Below are 17,514 nucleotides of genomic sequence, written 5' to 3'. Positions count from 1 at the left end.
CATTTTGATTTAAAACAATTTTATTTGATTTAACATAACTGTCTCTGTTTACGCTGAACCTTTTGTATTTTGTTTGCAACCACACAAAATTGAATCTCTTGCATCAGTGAACTTTGAAAAACAGGAAGTTTGTTCACGTATTCACTTGTTTTACTAATGTCTACATCCATGGAGAGTGTACTGCTGGACCATCTCCTCCATTCCCTCACAGGTGGGTTTGTGTTCCTTGGTTCCACATTCCCTTTCAGTGGGCCAGTACTCGACCCAGGTCCTCTCACCAAGCACATATTGGTACCTGACAGAGAAACGGGTAGTTTTAAAATCGTGACAAAACTCCATATCCAGCAAACTGATCAGTAAAAAGCAGAGCACACTTACGACTGACTTGCTTCATCAGCGTAAATATCCTTTGAGGTGCCCATGATGAGATAGTTTTTGCCTATTTTTACATCTAAAGCTTCTCTGCAGTGCCGATAACTGAGGAGTGTGCGCCTTTTATTCTGAGGACCCACATCTGAGCTTCCTGTGATTAAAAACATTGTGTCCAATCAGTTCAGACATGGAAGAAACTGCATCATCATCTGAATCCATGACGTCATCAAAATCACCTACCAATCCATTTAAATCAAATTAGCTATGAATAAACTGATCAGTTTTACTAGTACATTTAAACTTGAATCCTTTTGTCCTGTCATATGTCACTGGAATGAATAAAACATATCTGATTTTGTGTAGGAAGCAAGAATTACAGTGTAAACAAATTACAGCAAAACTATTAACACCCTTTGACTTTTTTTGGTCACGTTACAACTACAACCTTCACTTTTGGCCATGTTTATTTGATAAACTGCAAAGTAAATCATGATTGTGAAGCAGAAGTTCATGCTGAAGTGAAAACTGTGGTGCACTCTTGTATTCAGACTCCTTCACTTGAGAGGAGTATTGATTCCTTTGTTCAATCTTCTTTGCAAAACAGATCAGGATCAGTCGATTTTGAAGGGGCGCATCTGTAAACAGCATTTTTAAATAATAATCTTTATTTGTCATTGCGCCTTTGTACATCACAATGAAAAATGTCCTCGGCATTTAATCCATTCCCTGAGGAGCAGTGGGACGCCGCAGTGCAGCGCCCAGGGACCCAGAGTGACTGTCTTTGGGATTTAAACTGGGAAACTTGCAGCCTTCCCAGGACGCAAGTTGGAAGTGTAATACTTCACTGACGCAGATAAAAGGGCTTCACTGACCTTTTTAAGTTGCTCTCTAACATCAGCGTTGTAGCTTTAGCTTATAGCAATAACACAGCCGTGCTGGTGCAGGAAGAAGCGTGAAAATTTGGGCAAATGTGAATAGTTTAGTTTGTATCAATGACACAAATGAGTACCTTTTGAAGAATTCATTATTCTGTGACAAAGTCAGATTTTAGTCTGACTAAAAACTCTCTTCCACATATTTATTGTTTTCCTTTTATGGCTTGTGGTAAACTTCATGTTTTTTACAGTTTTCTTTCATCAATACTATTTTTTTCTTGTCATTGTTCTATAAAGGCCAGATTTGGAGAGTTCACAACTAACAGATTATCCCACCTGAGCTGCAGATATCTGTAGCTCCTCAAAAGTAGTAGGTTTTCAGTGGTGCCTGTCATGCTATATTCTTTTTTCAGTTGATGGATTAAGCAGTGCTTTGTGAGATATATTGATCAAAGCTTGAAATACTGTCTTTAATCAATCCAGCATTCCTTTAAACTTCTCCACAACTTTCTGTCTGAGCTGTTTGCTGAGTTCCTCTGTCATGATGGTATTTTTTTAAAATGTTTTTTAGTGAACTTCTTAGATTTTCCCAAAACAGCTGGATTTCCACTTAGATTAAATTATGCATGTCTGGACCCTATTCAATCATTTACCTCTCATATCACAGTTATGCGCAATCTTGTGCTTGTCTGTTACATAAAATCTCAATAGAACATACTGAAGTTTATTGTTATAATTTACCAAATGTGAAAAGGTCCAAAGGGTTTTAATGACGTGCAAGGCACTTTAGAAAAATGACTTATTCATCCTCCTTAAATTAATACAGGAATAAAAAGCTGTTGGAGAATGTTGCACAAAAAATTGCATGAAGATTTTACCGTAAAGTTTTAATTGGTTTGTAAAGCTGAAAGTCAGACGGACACAAACTCACCTTCTTTTATGACATCGAGCACAAGCACTGTGTAGAGATCGGTGGACAAACCATCTGCAAACCCTTCCACTCTCACTTTGTAAGCTGAGGACATGCAGGTTGTACGTCGACTCGTTGGCACATTTACACAACTCCTTGTGAAATTCATACAAATATTGGCACTTACCAAAATCTATTTTGCTGTTCAGTTCAGTCTCACAAACCTTAGCTGTCCGCTCATCATTGCTGATATTGCCCTTTTTCTGCATACTGCAGTTTTCTGCAATCACAAAACATGGACAATGTGGAAATTGAACCCATAAGATAAAGATATTCCTTCATAAAACAAACATGAATTTTCAGCAAAACTTAATTCAATAGCCCCTACACATAGAGAAATATGAGCTTAATTTCTGTACCCAAAGGTAATTTTTTTCAGTTATTAAACTCTCCCTTTATTTGACTAATAGTTTTATAATTACTAATATGTGAAAACCTTCCACCTACATAAACAGAATAGTAGTTTATCCTCTGCCAGCCACAGTTTTAGAGCAGTTCATAATGGATTAATGCATCAAACAAACTTCAGAAAAGCACAAATATTCTAGATGTTTTGAGTTATTTCACAATTCTGTGTTTGATATTTAATTCTATATACTTTTCTGCCATAATTTTGATGTCTTCACTATGTACTGTATCTTTGTCTTTACTATGTATCTGTAAAAATAAGGATACGCCTTTGAATGACAAAGCTGCGTCCAAACGTTTGACTGGTAGTGTACAGTGTAGACAAACGATATTCTAAGGCATTGATACTGATTTCTGTCATTTGTCCTTGCCGTTCTTTCAAGTTTTCAACTCTCAAGGGCAGAGTTAGGCTCACTTCAGGTAAGACCGGTTGTTTTTCACTGCGTGAATAAATTTGATTGTTCCACAGGCGTTCCCAATAATTTGCTTATTAAAGTAGACTCAAAATGGCACACTTCGTACACACATAACTTGATCATGACTTTCGGATTGGACTTCCGAGGCAGCCAGCGAGCTCATTGTAACTGTCGTTTGATGATATGTTGCTAAGCCGGGTCTGATTTACAAAGATCTAATTGATAATTTTACACGACACAAATAGCTGAGAGTGTTTTTATGATTGTGAGTTAGAGCTTAGTTTATGCTTCATGGTGATTTTAGATTAGGATGATAGTTTTTCCTTTTAAATATTTGTACTTTAAAGGGCAGCAAATACACGAGTTATTTTTGACAAACTCCTATTTTTGTCTCCTTCTGAACCTGATCAACTCAAAAACCAGGGTAGGTAGTGGTGCCACTCTCACGTTATCACTTAGAAAGCCCAGCAGGGGTCAGTAAGATGTGATAATCTGAAAAGCATGTAAAATCAAAAGAATAAATCACAAGTTTTTTTCCAAGTACTTTAAGATTTCTTAATGTAGTATATACTGGAGACAAATCTGACAAGAAGACTTGGTATCCATATTTCATGTTTCAAAGGACGACCATTCCTATTTCTTACCATCTTTGAATAAACTTATTGTTTGATTTATTTGAAAACAATCTCAACACTGAGGTTGTAAATCTAACTGCATTTGTTGCTTTATGGTTGAATGATGTGGTCTGATCTGAAGAAGTAATATTCTTTTACATTACTATTATTGGCAGACAGCTAAAACAAGTCCTGTTTACCTTCGGCACATATGCACTCATCGTTTCTGCAGAGTCGAAGCAGCTTTCCAGACGTCCTCTCTGGATGGTAGAATCTCACACAACGTGTCTCTGCATGGTGTGTTAAACATATTTATACACTTCAAAAAACTTTTCACTTATTTGAAAATATAATGACACATCTTTGACGAGTCATGATTACCATACTGAGGGCTGTTGTGCTCATAAACAGACACAGCTGCTGGTTGCAAAACGCCTACTAGCTGCTTCTGGTGAATCCTAAAAACGATCTCCTCTGGTTTTGTGTGTGAAACCTTTCAAGAGGTGTAAATAAAGAGACAAATGAGATAGAAAAGAACTGTACTGATACAAAACGATGGAAATGATACAACGCTAAAGACTCAGTACCTTGTCCATGTAGATGATGAGGGAGCTTCTTTCAGAGTCACCGATGCTCTCCTTGTATTTTGAGATACTGCGGGCACGGCCTTTAGATAACTACATACAAAAAAAATATATGATTCTCATCTTTGAGCACAAAATCACATTCTTGTCTCAATGATTTGAGACATCTGAGCAGCCTAAGCTTGAAGGTGTGTGTGTGTCTCACAAGGTTGAGATCTTTGGTGTTAACAGTGAAGCCCGTTAGCAACCCAATATCCAACACTGTCATGGCTGCATCTCGATGTTTGTCCTTATATCTGTACAGAAGAAAAATAAGTGGAGAAAGAGTAGAAAAAAATACTTCATTAAAAAGATAATTCATTTGATTTTCATGATCTGCAAGAGGCTAGGAGTTGCCTCTCACCCAACGTTCACTATAGATTGGACACTGGAGGACCATAACGTTGCGTTGCTACAGTTACTATGACAATAACGATTAGAGGAGCTCATAATAACGACAATCCCTCTGAATGAGGAAACAGCTGAAAGGACCCACAGCTTGAAACACAAACTGCAAAACCCTGTGTGTGAATTTTGCGTCTGGTCAGAGTCAGTATCTGTTACAAAAATAAATAAATAAAGAACAGTTATAACAGTTCAAGGGATTAGTTTGGACGTTTCACATGACCTTACTCTATCTTTAGATGCTAATGGGATACTCATTTTGACATTAAAAATAACCCTACACTTTAATACAAATAGCCATATCATTCAAGCCCTACATAAACATACATATTTAGCATGCTATAACAAAAGCTAGCAGGGTTACATTCCGGCCCAAAATTATTCATACATACTTTTTCTAACTGGAAGTAACATTAAGGGTTTGGAGCTGCTCAGCCAGAGCCCCAACTTGAATCTTGTGGAAAATCTGTTCAGGGAGCTAAAGATTAGGGTGATGACAAGGAGGCCTTTGAACCTTAAACACGATAAATCTTTAATTTCACAATACACACTTCTTTTGCTTTGTTGTATTATCTCTTTGGAGATGTCCATCTAATTTCCTCTCACAAACAATGTTCTTGGTTAAATAAGAAATTATTTAAAATGTAAATCTGCCTGGGATCTTGAAAGTTTTGGGCTTAACTGTATACTGAAGGTAAGATATTGACTGGTCCTGCCACTTAACAGAACCCCACTTTGAAACCTCTACATTGTCATCACATGCTTGATCAGGGGGTGAGGTGTATTGTTTTAAAGTCAATGGCTCCATCCGAACATCCTTAATTATAGCTTATAGCTCCTGTTCCTTAACCTTTCATGGGATCAACAGTAAGAACTCTATCGTGAGAAGGAAAGGAGCTTTGGACTACTGTGCCAATTTTGGACAGCCTTTAAATCTGACGTCATTACATAATGGAAACGCACATAGATGATGCAAGTCCAATCCGGATCTACAGCCTTTCTCAAAGTGAACTACAAAGTGTGCGTTCTCTGCTTTTCAGAGATTTTCTTTCATTTCCGTGTGGTGGATTGTGCTTATACGTCATCTCATTGCAAAGAATTCTGGGATATAGGTCCTTAGCGCCAGTAAGGGACATCAAAGGATCCTATGCTAAATTAGCCATGCGGAGGAAGCATACAGGCTCCTTTTCTCATCTCCTTCCTTACTTACCGCACAATTCACACAGCACTTATCATGGCGACCACTGACGCACTTCCGCTTTGGCTAAAGAGTCTTTACCAAATACAGGTCCAATTGTTAAGAACTCTAGACAATAGTCGCCGTGATAAGTGGTGTCCGAATAGTGCAATAGAGCAGAAACACTAATGATTCTGAAATCGTTACATGTGACTGGATGTTTTAATTCAGCTGTAGAATTACTGAGCTGTCAGTAAAATGATACATTTTTTGGACAGACTTTAATGAGTTAAAACTTAATCTGCAATAAAGCAACGCTTTATGTGGAAGGGACGATTTTCATGAAACTATATGACTTACAAAAGCTCTATTTTCATCTTGTAAATCTTCTCAGTTTCATCTGTTGTTTCTGGAAACACAACACAAGTTGTGAGCGAGGTGGGAAACATGCTTTGAAACATATTAACACACAAGAAGGGGCAAGGCACTTAGACAAACCTGGGAGGAGTTGTACCGACATGTTAAACTTCTGACAGTCACTGTGCTTTTCTTTGGGTAAAGCGTAAAACAACGACACCATCTGTCACATAACAAGCAGATTTGTAATTTAGCATGCAATAGATAAACAGGAGATCCGCCTTGAGACTGTAGACATGAAGTTAAAATATGTATAACTTTCCATGGATAAAACTGAACCCAAACAGGCAGACATGAACATGTTTCACTTACGGTCACTGTGGCTTCTCCTGGGCCTGTGGCAACAACTGTCACGTCTTGGTTTATATTATTGATCTACAACATAAAAAAAAAAAAAAAAAAAAGATTATAAAGCACCAAAAGCTAGGTTTTGAGCCACTATTTGTGATAAAGTGCTTGTTCGAACCTTAGAGGTTCTTGTGGCAAAGTGGTTCCCCCTGTTGAAGTTGTATTTTTCAGGCTTTGATCTGCCCGGCAGCAAGATGTCCACATTTAGATCATAGTCTGGATCTCTTTCACTGGCCCAGTACTCTGCCACGGCCTGGTACACTGTCACTGTGGCCTGCGCGGAAAAGGAAGACTTTAGAAATATAAGCCCTGACTACCAACAAACAGATCAATATTACAAAGTCATGGTATTTAAAGTGGGCTACAAGAACAACTAGTGGTATTTGAATCAACGGAAATATAGAGCTGTGGCAGCTGATATGTTAAGCTGAATGACAAGATGTTCTTTAGCATTTCCATAGCAAATACTGAGATGTAATTGAAAAACAATGTAATAGAGACAACAAAATAAATTTAGAAATATGACCCAAACACAGTGTACAAAGACATCTAAAACACGAAAAGACCAAATTAATTTTTTCTATTCTCCTACAGCCTTAAAGTACACAATAAAATGCATTTAAGGTCTCATAAAGTAGATTTTGCATGACATGTCTACTTTTAAGAAATTGCTCCTAAACCCCTCAGGGCCTTTAAGAATGAGAGGAGCTCTGATGTTTTTGTGGTCACTACCAAGCTGAGGAGCACCAACAACCGAGAAGAAGAGTTGTTTAAGCGCACAAACAAACAACTTCAAACAAAACCTTCTCGAAAAGGAATCTGCAGTGGAGAAAACTTTGAGAATGTCCTACAGCCAGCCTGACCTTGGCTGTGCAAAGTAAAGTGGACATTCACAGCGATGGATTCTTATGGTTTACCTCAGAAGTTGTAAAGTAGATCTTAGGAAGACATCAAACCAAATATAACTGTGTTTCAGGTCAAAGTTGAAAAACTGTTAAATTGCTAACTTATGTTTATTGACCAGGTAAATATTTGTTAGCATATTCATAAGTGGATGCTAACAACAATGGATTTTTCTGTGTTATTATTTTTTTTACAAGTACAAGATCAGCGGCAAGAATACTTCTAAACTGAGGAAGCACCTGGTCACTGCTGCCAATTTAGTGAATTTCTCACTATATTTAGTGACTTTTCAGAGCCATCCAGTGATCTTTTTTCAAAAAAGCGACTACTGAAAAATCTAGCGACTTTTTTCTGTTATTGGTGACTTCCCGAGAAAGTAATAATCGTTCTTCAGTTATTGTTTTGGGAGAGCCAAGTACTTCTACAAGTTTCTCCTAGCACTGTCTCCCAGACAGACAGCTGCCTAGTCCTGAAACTCGCCTGCAGTCAGAGCAAAGAGTGGAGAGAGCAGAGCCTCTCTGTTCCCTCATTGTAAATGTATCCAATCCTGATTTAGAAAGCGGGACAAGATATGTTTTTAATATATATTTGTTCTTCTCTAAAACTGTACTAAAACAATTCCTTGAATTTTATTCACATAATTTCAATCGCATATTCACCTCATCCACTCTGTGCCTCTGACAACTGTTGCTTTGGTAAAACGTTGTTTTATTAATACATAGCCTTAATTATTTTTCATGTATTAAAATTCATAAATTGTTTAATGAGGTTCATTTTTAGATCCAAATACATTTATATATTGAGAAATACTTATGTTAAATTGAAAAATTTAGAGATTTTAGTTATGAACTGACATTTATTACAGCATAAACACACAAAAATACCGAAAATGGATACTGTTAAGAACTGGTATCGATTCCCACGAGTATCGGTTCAAATGTGAAATGTACCCATCCCTAGTCAGTATAGTGGAGCTTGGAGAGCTAAATATGTAGAAACTGGGAAACATTGCCATAAAGGTTCAAACCAAAAAAGATGACAGAAACAATAGTTTTGCATCACCTGAGTTGATCCATAGCCTCCATTTTCTCGTTGCTGCTTGTTGAACCACTCCACAACTGGTATGGCTTCTTTAAAAGCCTTTACAATAACAACATATCATGTTGAAGCTGTTAAACAGAATCATCATCTATATTATTCATGTAATAAAGGAAACAGCCTGACCTTGGCTTTGACAAGAGCCAGAAGAGCATATGCAGTGGCTTCTAGCGTAAAAACACGACCCATTGGTGTAGGCCAGTGGGACAGATCTGAAGATAACACAACAACATTAATGATTCACAAGAGGGCTCCCATTAACTGGTAAAATCAAGAAATAGAGTGTGAACCATTGCATTTTGTAAGCAGATTTGAACAAAGATTTAAACAGTCTAACAGTTTTTTTTCTGCTTCATAATGGTAAAGAGCAGCCGAGGTCCTATAGATGAGAGGAAGTTAATTAGTCTCCACTAAAGAGAGCTGATATCACCGCTGAAAGAAAAACGTAATTACAACCTGACAAAAAACATCCTCTCTCTTGACTTCCCAAACACCTTTCTAATAATCTTACCTACTTAAACCAAAAAATGATTTTAAACTTGAGAGGTTGCAACTGGATGTCATAATCTTATGCTGTTAGCTGCACTTTTATTATTTGATTGTCTAAAGAATAAAACGTCTTGGGAATTAGTTTAACATTAAATTCCCTAGACGTTATATATTTTTTCAAATTGATTTTTTCAAATAAATTTTATTATGAACTGAAATGTTTTTTAGTGGGAATTAAGTAGTTTTCAGTCATTTTACCACTTGCCAATTGGCATATTTTGTACCAACCCATTTATCACATGTTGCCTCCATTGACCTGTAAAACCATATATCTCCCCTGCTACTGACCACAGTGTCTATAAATACTTCAGTAATTTGAGTATATATGGAAATAATTGTGAAACTCATCAGATTTCACTTACAATATGATTTGATGGTTTATTACTTGTTGAAGACTTAATACTATACCCCATAGGTTGTTATTCCACTTGCCTCTTGTGAAATATGTGAGCTCAGGACCTCTAATCAAACCTAAATGACAATTAGCTAGCTCTTGCTGGTAGATATTATTAGCTGGAGACTTACCGCAAAATTACTGCAAATCATCAGTTCGCAAAAGAGGTACAAAACATCCCCAGCTGGGTATGAATTGATACACGGTCAGTCTGAAACATCCTGTGGTGGACAGCATTTTTAATACTGCAAACCTTGGGTAAAATTTTTACCGTTTTAGAATATTTTACCGTAACATATACACAAACTGCAAAAGTACAAATATAGCAAAGAGTTATGGTCTTATCTCAGGGTCCTTTTTCTTAAGACCAGTCAAGACTACAGCTGGAGCGTCGTTCTTTTACCGCAACTTGGTAATAAACTGGCTACATTCAAATGCAAACCAGTTTTTTCTTTGTAAATTTCCATGTGTCACCTGTTATGCTGAGGTTGAGAAAGTGAAAGGGATGAGAAAACATGAGGGAGACACATTTCCCAGTGTAATAACTGGAGTTTTTTTTTCTGTCTAAGCAGAAGTTAGTTTCAAATGCAGATTTCAATGACATTATTGTAATAGGGCATTCCTCAAATGATGTCAAATTACTAAATTTAGTGTGGCGGCCATCTTGTGGCCATACAAGCAGAGTGGTAACAGGTCTGTCCTGAATATCACCTCCACAGACATACTATGGCATCAACAAAACACCACTGCTGCGTCGGTATCTGCTGGAGTGACTTGTGATATGGTGAGCATGATTATATGAAGGGAGATTTTGTTTCCATTGATTTTCCAAAACCCCGAAGGATTGCAGAGAAATGTCAGTGTTGGATACAAGCTCGTAACCAAAAGGATTTTACTGTGGAATCCTAATACCAGTGACTGCATCATCTCTGCAGGTAGACAACACTTTTTCTCAGTGGAACGAAAACATCATCATACAGTCCATGAGGGCTGTTTATGTGAGCTTCAATGCTGCATAGTCACACAAGCCCAAGCAACTTTGGGCTTGTGTTTCCTCTAAAGTCACTTGTAACTTTCGTGAGTCAGCGGTTGCGGTTTCTTGAGCTTCTTTTTGAGCGTGAAGTTGCTCTTTTGGCTCTGCTCTTTTCCCGACAGAAGCCCTGCAGCTATACAGCAGGGCTTCACCATCCCACCTCACCATCCTAACCCCCCACCCCCCGCCATCCTAGATCACAACCTTCTTACTAGCAGGAAAAGTTCCGGTGTGCATAAACACCAGCTAAATACGTGCATTTGTAAGGATTAAAAGCGCCGTGTGGTGGTTTTCTTGCTGGTCTACGGCTTATTTTCACGGAGTCGAATTGATTATCTCACAGTGAACTTGTGTGTGTGTGTGTGTGTATGTGAGATGGTGAGTTGGGATCTGAGTGTCTGATTACAGCGGGATGATTGACTTTGCAACTTTAGAAAAGAAGCTGTTTTTAAGTCTATTTTCTGCAATGACTCCTATAACAATTTATAACATAGGCCTGTAATAATATATGTATTTGTTCTTAGTATTAGCAGGAATTCTACACTGACGCAGCGGGTTTCTTCCTCGCATTTCACAACCTTTCCTACCTTTCTACTAATACTGCTTTCTTTCCGCACATTTTGAGGCCTCTACATTTCGATCAACGTTTAAGCTCTGCTATGCTGGGTTTCTCCGTTGAAACAGGCTGAAATGAAGCTCCTGGGATGTTGTCATCTTCCAAAATGATTATTTTTGTGGTTGTTGCCATTGTAGTTTGCACTCTTCTTGTCCTATCAGCTTGGAAACCCGGGCTGTTCACAGACAAATGTGACTTCATGTGAGGAATGACCTATTGTAGCAATGGTCTTGAAAATGGTCTCAGATTTGTTCGTGCCTCACTTAAGGTGTTGGTGTTGATCTTGGCTTTGTCTTGGCTTAAGTGATCTTGAATACAACAATACAATCTGTTCCTTGTGTCGTAGTTGTGAGTTCAAACTATTTAAATTGCATTCATTAGAAATCATCTGTGGTGTCTGTGTGACTGCACCTGGGGAGGCAAAGCTGTGCAGGATCTCCAGGTTCAGATTGTTTTCGTTGGCCAGGACATACGATGCCATGGCGACTGCATAAGGGTTGACTAGGGTCTGCAGGCGTTTTTGCAGAAAGCTCACTCCTTTCTTTATGCTGTCTTGTAAAGTCTGGACAAAATGAAAGAAAAAAAGTGTAAGAATACTAGAATGTTTACGTGCTTCAAACACAACAGTTCAGTATAAATCTGCCGCTGCTCATTTAGGAGTTAAAAGCAGAAACATTGTCTTAATATATATACTATAGACAAATTATTATTATGAGTGAAAATATAAAGTCCTCACATTAATACTGTTACCACATAACCTGCGTGAATCCTGCATGGCAATGAGGCAGAAGGCCGTCAGGGACACGTCAGAATCTGTGCCGTGGACATCGCCCTACAGAAATACACAACTTTTTTCCCACCAACTCAATTATGAAACACTCTTTTGTTTTCAAAACAATAAACCATTTGACTATTTATGAACTCAGGGTGCCCACAAGCATCTCTGGGTGGGATACGCTTCCAACTTCCCTGAAGGTCCCGTCAGACTGCTGTGCGCTGAGAATCAAAAACTTGACGGCGTCACAGATGACTTTGCCTTGTACGGCCACCAGGTTGCTGGCCAGAGAAAACACCTTGACAACATACGCCGTCAGCCTTGTGGGGGAAAATAGAGGTTACAGAAATGTTAGTGGCTCTTGAAACACAAAATGGATTTGTAGTCATATTGCGAGTTAAAGGCACTTAAAAGTTTTCAGACAGCCATTGTTTTTCATATGTTGCTTTGTTGGAGCTATACTTTCTTGTAAGCTTTAAAAGTTGTATTACTCTACAGTAATAGCTCCAGGTGTTTTTAAAAAAAAATCCCACACATTTCCTGAACCTGCTAATTTACAGAGAAATCTTTTTTGTTTGTTAAGCCACTTAACTTTGGCTTGTGAATTATTTTGGGATAAAATGCCTCATTTTATTTCGGACAAGAAACCATTTTGTGTCCACGTGCAAGTCGTGTTTTCACTGCAGGAGCTTTGTTCAGTACAAGAGTAGTTTCCAGCAGGAACCATAGCCAAAATCAGGTCACAGGAGTGAACATTTTCCTGTCCTCCTCTTACAATGCTGTTATTGTGAGCATGCCTCAGCCCTCTGGGAACAGTAAGCGGCAATCAGAGAACTAACAATTGATCGTTAGTCTGATGGTCCTCTTTAGCATGTAAGCAACCAGTTTTGCTTGTCGCCGTTTAACTTGTTGTTCCACTACGCGAAGGTGCTGCTTATAAGTCTGAGTTTACCTGTAATTCCTCAGACTGAGGAAGTCCCTCACAGAAGAGATGAAACGTTTTAACAAAAAAAAAAAAAAACCCGTCCAGAGGATCTACTCAACTTTTTTTCAACCTGGATTATTTTGCATCAATAATTAAATTATTGTCTTTTCATTAGATGCATGTTCCATTTATTGCATGTATTCCTTTTAATTGTCGTCTTGTTTGAATCTTGATTATTTCTTATAATTTATTATTTTTCTAGTTTGTATACCATTTTGATTTCTATGTCCTTGGTTCCCTGTGTGTCCTGCAATAGACTGGCGACGTGTCCAGGGTGTACCCCGCCTCTCGCCCATTGATAGCTGGAGATAGGCACCAGCAACCCCTCTTGACTCCAACAGGGATAGAACTGTTAGAAAATGGATGAATGGTTACCTGTGTCTCCCATTAGCTGTTTTCTCCCATTTTCTCCATTTATCTTCATATACTTGCTTTCCCTCACAGTTCACCTAGTTACTAATCAATCACCTGGTTGTTGTTCAATGAACTCTCCAGCTAAAATGCCTTATCTATACGTAGCTGGAAATTTGGGAAAATGAATACACTTTTGTTCTTTTTGGCTTTTCATCCACATGAAAACTTAATTTTACATCACTAAAAACAATTATTTCTGAAAATTCCCACCAAAGTAGACATTTAAAAAAACAACAAAAAAAAACCAGGGATTTTGTGTTTCCATGCATATGTGCCAAACCAGCGTTTTAGCGTGTCTGGCATCACAGGGTGTGGAAAATAATTCAGCACTGATGTTACATGTGTGATGATTGTCATAGACGTGGCCATGCGGTGGCTAAAGGCCAGGCAAAGGCGAAAGAGCGCTTGGAGGTCAGCTTTTTCACACCAACTTTCCCTCCAATAAACAGTTATCATGCCCATTATTTTGAAGGACTCTGATTGGCTGACGTAGGTTTTAGCTTTGCTGTACACTGGCCCCTATGAGTTTAGTATGGCTAAAACAACGCTCAGTGGCATATTTGTGTGGGTTCATGTGGATGAAAACTTTTCTGAAAGCAATCCCATGTGAACAATTATATTTTTTTTAAATGATGTGGGGGAGATATTATTTTTTCCAAAGACCCAGTTACATGTATACAAGGCCTCAGATGTTGAAAGCCTTCTGTTGTCACAACCTTGTCTACTAATTTTGCTTTATTAGTTTGGATTCACCCTTAATTCTTTTTTAGTTTCTTTATTGTACATCTTTGATTGTTCTCTTTTAAGTAATAATATTTATTGCCTCCTATTATCTAACTCCATTAGGGTCCTGCTCTTTACCGTTTCATGACTAATACAGGATGCAAATTTTAGTGAAAATATTAGGGGACAATTATAGACCTTCAGAAAGTCAATAGGAATAGTAAAAAAGACTCATTTAAAAGATTGAGTCTTGGAAGATATGTATACAAACACAAGGAGAGGGAGAGTTAGGTTTCTGAAACTTGGGCACGACACATTATACATATCTTTAGAAATAACATCTATTGTCCCTCAGTGGGGAAATTCTGGTATTCTGGTGCTAAGATTAAAGAAATGTACGACTGAGTAATTTATGCAAAAGTTTTTATTTATGCAAAAATGTGTGCAGGTCTGTAGAGCTCACCAGGTACTACTTTCATGATCAGGATACCCAGCAAAAGACCCATCTTTTTTACGGTAGCTCAGCTGATTATGGTAACCTGAGCACAACAAAATAAACAAGATTCACTAATTGCTGTCTACACATTCATTGGAACAACTGATAGGGCTGGACGATATGGCTTAAAAATAAAATCTCAGATTTTGTTATACCAAATCCAGTTAATCGACCTCCCCCCCTTTTGTTTCACAAAAATAAATTAAATACATTATTTTAAAAACTTGCTTTCGTCTGGGAGTTGACCTGAATTCAAAATGCAACTAAATACAAGCTGTGAAACAAAACAAAAAAAGATGCGGTTGAAACAACGAAAATATAACAAAATGTTTGCTGCTAATGGTATTACACAATGATCTAAGAACAGGCTTCACTTCACTTGTGTAAATTCAAACTAGTCTAAAAAATAAATAAACAAGTGCATTAAAGTGTTTCATATTAAATAAAAGTTTAGTCATTACAATATTTTGTCAATATATTCTCCTAAAATATATTCGGCATTGCATAATGTTCTCTTCAAGGAAGCCCAATGAGAATATTGGCAAAATAATCCAGATTTTCCAAAAATTCCTTTTAAAATAATTTGAATGAATCCATTAAATCGATTCATCGCTCAGCCCTACCAACTGATAAAATTGAAATTAAAGCTGGTATATGTAGTAAATCTGCAGAGAAATATAATTATCTGCCTCACCAGTGCTGATGTGGTTCAGGGCTTCGTCGCGTCTATCGATGTCCACGCCTTCCCACTGATTGGTCATGTCCAAATACATGGTTGCGATGACGGGCATGGTCATGTGGATCATGTTTTCCTCTCCACAGCCAGAAGGCTGGTAGATCAGAGCGCCCATTGTTTCTCCACTAATGCTGTTCTTGAGCTCTTCCTTAGGCTTTGTTCCTGACAACGATCCCACAGCAATTAAGGTAAGATGACATTTTGCACTCTTGCCAATTTACAGTAACACCAAAAGTTTTCAGCCAGTTTGTGTGCAAATCACCTGTAACGGCTATTTGTGTGCTGGTGGGCGAGTTTGGTATAATGTCGATTAGAGGAATATTACTGCGGAGGAGTTGCACTTGTTTACCGTCTGGAATAAAAAAAAAAAAAGTTTTAGTAATGCTTTGCACATAACTGTTAACCTCTATAATCACAGTCCAGTTCATTTCATGCTCTCAACTCAATAACCTCACTCTTGTTTACTGGTCTACTCATCGCTAATCACATTCCATTTTTGCTTCACTAATCACTCTCCATCCTTTTTCTCCACCTCTTCATCTTGATTATTTCTGTCCTTTACTTTAGATGTAAGTGTATGCTTATGAGACAGACCAAACAGGTTCACTGCTTTCAGTTCAGCGGTAGCTTATCCTGGAAAGTAAGGTCTTGTATGGTACTTCGAATTAGATTATTAAATAAAATTTATTTTCTCAATGATTTTTTTTTTGAGATTCTAAAACAAACGGTAAAAGAAAATGTGAATAATCTACAAATTCCTGCTTACCTTTTCCTTCATTTTCAGGGTCCAACGTTATAATTTGAGGAGATTTTATCAGTAAACCTTCAGGCTAGAAGAACAGCAATGAGGAAATAAATCTGAAATAGCTTCCTAGTTGCTTTTATGCTGTATAAGTTTTAGTTAACTGAATAATTTTACACAGTAAATAATTCAATACCCAGTTGGGTTGGAAGATAACCAGAGGATGGTTGCAGTTTTTCTGCATCTGGCTTAACAGATGGACTCATGACTTGTTTCTCTTACCACAACTCGCAGTGTTTTTACAATTCCATCTCCGAGTACAGAGTCCTTAACAGCTGCCTTGACTTCAATACGAAAATGTCCATCTCTTATTGGAATGATAACAAAAGGAACTGATCTTGTGCTTCTGGCCCCAACTTTAACCTCCTGCCGATATTTCCCACGCTTAGAAGCTGCACTGCACACATGAGCTTCCTCTATTAGGTCCACGCGTACCTTAAAAACAACAAACAGGTGAGGATGTACAAGATGCCTCATTCAGTTTATTTTAATTCAGTTCAGATGGTTATTGATATGGACCATGTGGGCAACATTAGAAAGAGGAATGGACAAGCACCAGATGAAGATATAACTGTCAGACATTGTAAATTATTATTTTTTTATTTTCTATGCCAAAGATGTAGAAAATAGAATAAATTTAGACGTATCTTTCAGTTGTACCCTGAACACGTTTTCTATAGCATCCATGCATGTGTAGAAAATGGGGAATTGTTTCAAATAGGTTGAGCCAGCTTGTTGCTGACAATAGAGAGACCAGAATTTGTGCTTTCTGAAAAAGGGCTTCAAAAAGCACGTACCCTATCCCACATTTTGAAGGGTTAGGAAAGGTAGGAGGGGTTCAATTCAGGGTGTAGCACACACACACACACACACACACACACACACACACACACACACATATATATATATATATATATATATATATATATATATATATATATATATATATATATATATATATATATATATATATATATATATATATATATATATATATAAGCAGCTTCAAATCCATTTTAATTATCACAATACAACCCGTTTCTACAAACACACATATCCCATTATATACATCCCAATTTCATCCTGATTAAAGTACAGTGGGGGCAATTAAAAATCTATTTTAAGTGGCTAATCCAGGCTGCTGACTTACAGTGACAGGATCGGGATTGTAGTTGTGCAGAACTGCTTTAATTTCTAGCTGCTCTCCACGAACACTTGAGTAGGGTAGTTTGAGATCAATGAAGATATCCTTACGGACAATAATGTCCAGCGGGTCGGCCACACAGAGGCCTTCAAATAACAAGGCAGATATTAAAAAAGAAAAAATGAACACCTGAGGCACTGAGAGCTACAGAAAACATTTTA

At 37.6% G+C, this 17,514-nt stretch overlaps 1 protein-coding gene across 1 annotated transcript in view; it reads right to left on the bottom strand.

Annotated features, from left to right (window-relative positions):
- Positions 1-17,514, bottom strand: part of LOC105929253 (complement C3) — a 31,904-nt gene continuing 14,390 nt past the window's right edge. The window contains exons 21-43 of the mRNA XM_012866949.3: positions 17,300-17,439; positions 16,372-16,584; positions 16,114-16,177; positions 15,610-15,699; positions 15,306-15,509; positions 14,579-14,654; positions 12,154-12,313; positions 11,955-12,050; positions 11,630-11,780; positions 8,753-8,838; positions 8,591-8,668; positions 6,744-6,899; positions 6,590-6,652; positions 6,359-6,440; positions 6,221-6,269; positions 4,445-4,535; positions 4,243-4,332; positions 4,037-4,148; positions 3,856-3,945; positions 2,345-2,437; positions 2,179-2,262; positions 379-523; positions 1-295 (exon numbers count right to left, since the gene is read on the bottom strand). Coding sequence (XP_012722403.2) covers positions 154-295; positions 379-523; positions 2,179-2,262; positions 2,345-2,437; positions 3,856-3,945; positions 4,037-4,148; positions 4,243-4,332; positions 4,445-4,535; positions 6,221-6,269; positions 6,359-6,440; positions 6,590-6,652; positions 6,744-6,899; positions 8,591-8,668; positions 8,753-8,838; positions 11,630-11,780; positions 11,955-12,050; positions 12,154-12,313; positions 14,579-14,654; positions 15,306-15,509; positions 15,610-15,699; positions 16,114-16,177; positions 16,372-16,584; positions 17,300-17,439 — 2,555 coding nt within the window. The 3' untranslated portion in view covers positions 1-153. The remainder of the gene's footprint in view (positions 296-378; positions 524-2,178; positions 2,263-2,344; positions 2,438-3,855; positions 3,946-4,036; positions 4,149-4,242; positions 4,333-4,444; positions 4,536-6,220; positions 6,270-6,358; positions 6,441-6,589; positions 6,653-6,743; positions 6,900-8,590; positions 8,669-8,752; positions 8,839-11,629; positions 11,781-11,954; positions 12,051-12,153; positions 12,314-14,578; positions 14,655-15,305; positions 15,510-15,609; positions 15,700-16,113; positions 16,178-16,371; positions 16,585-17,299; positions 17,440-17,514) is intronic.

Source organism: Fundulus heteroclitus, chromosome 5, assembly GCF_011125445.2.
Source record: "Fundulus heteroclitus isolate FHET01 chromosome 5, MU-UCD_Fhet_4.1, whole genome shotgun sequence".
NCBI classification, from domain to species: Eukaryota; Metazoa; Chordata; class Actinopteri; order Cyprinodontiformes; family Fundulidae; genus Fundulus; species Fundulus heteroclitus.
Note: the sequence above shows the minus strand (reverse complement) of the source record. Positions and strands in the feature narration are given on the sequence as shown.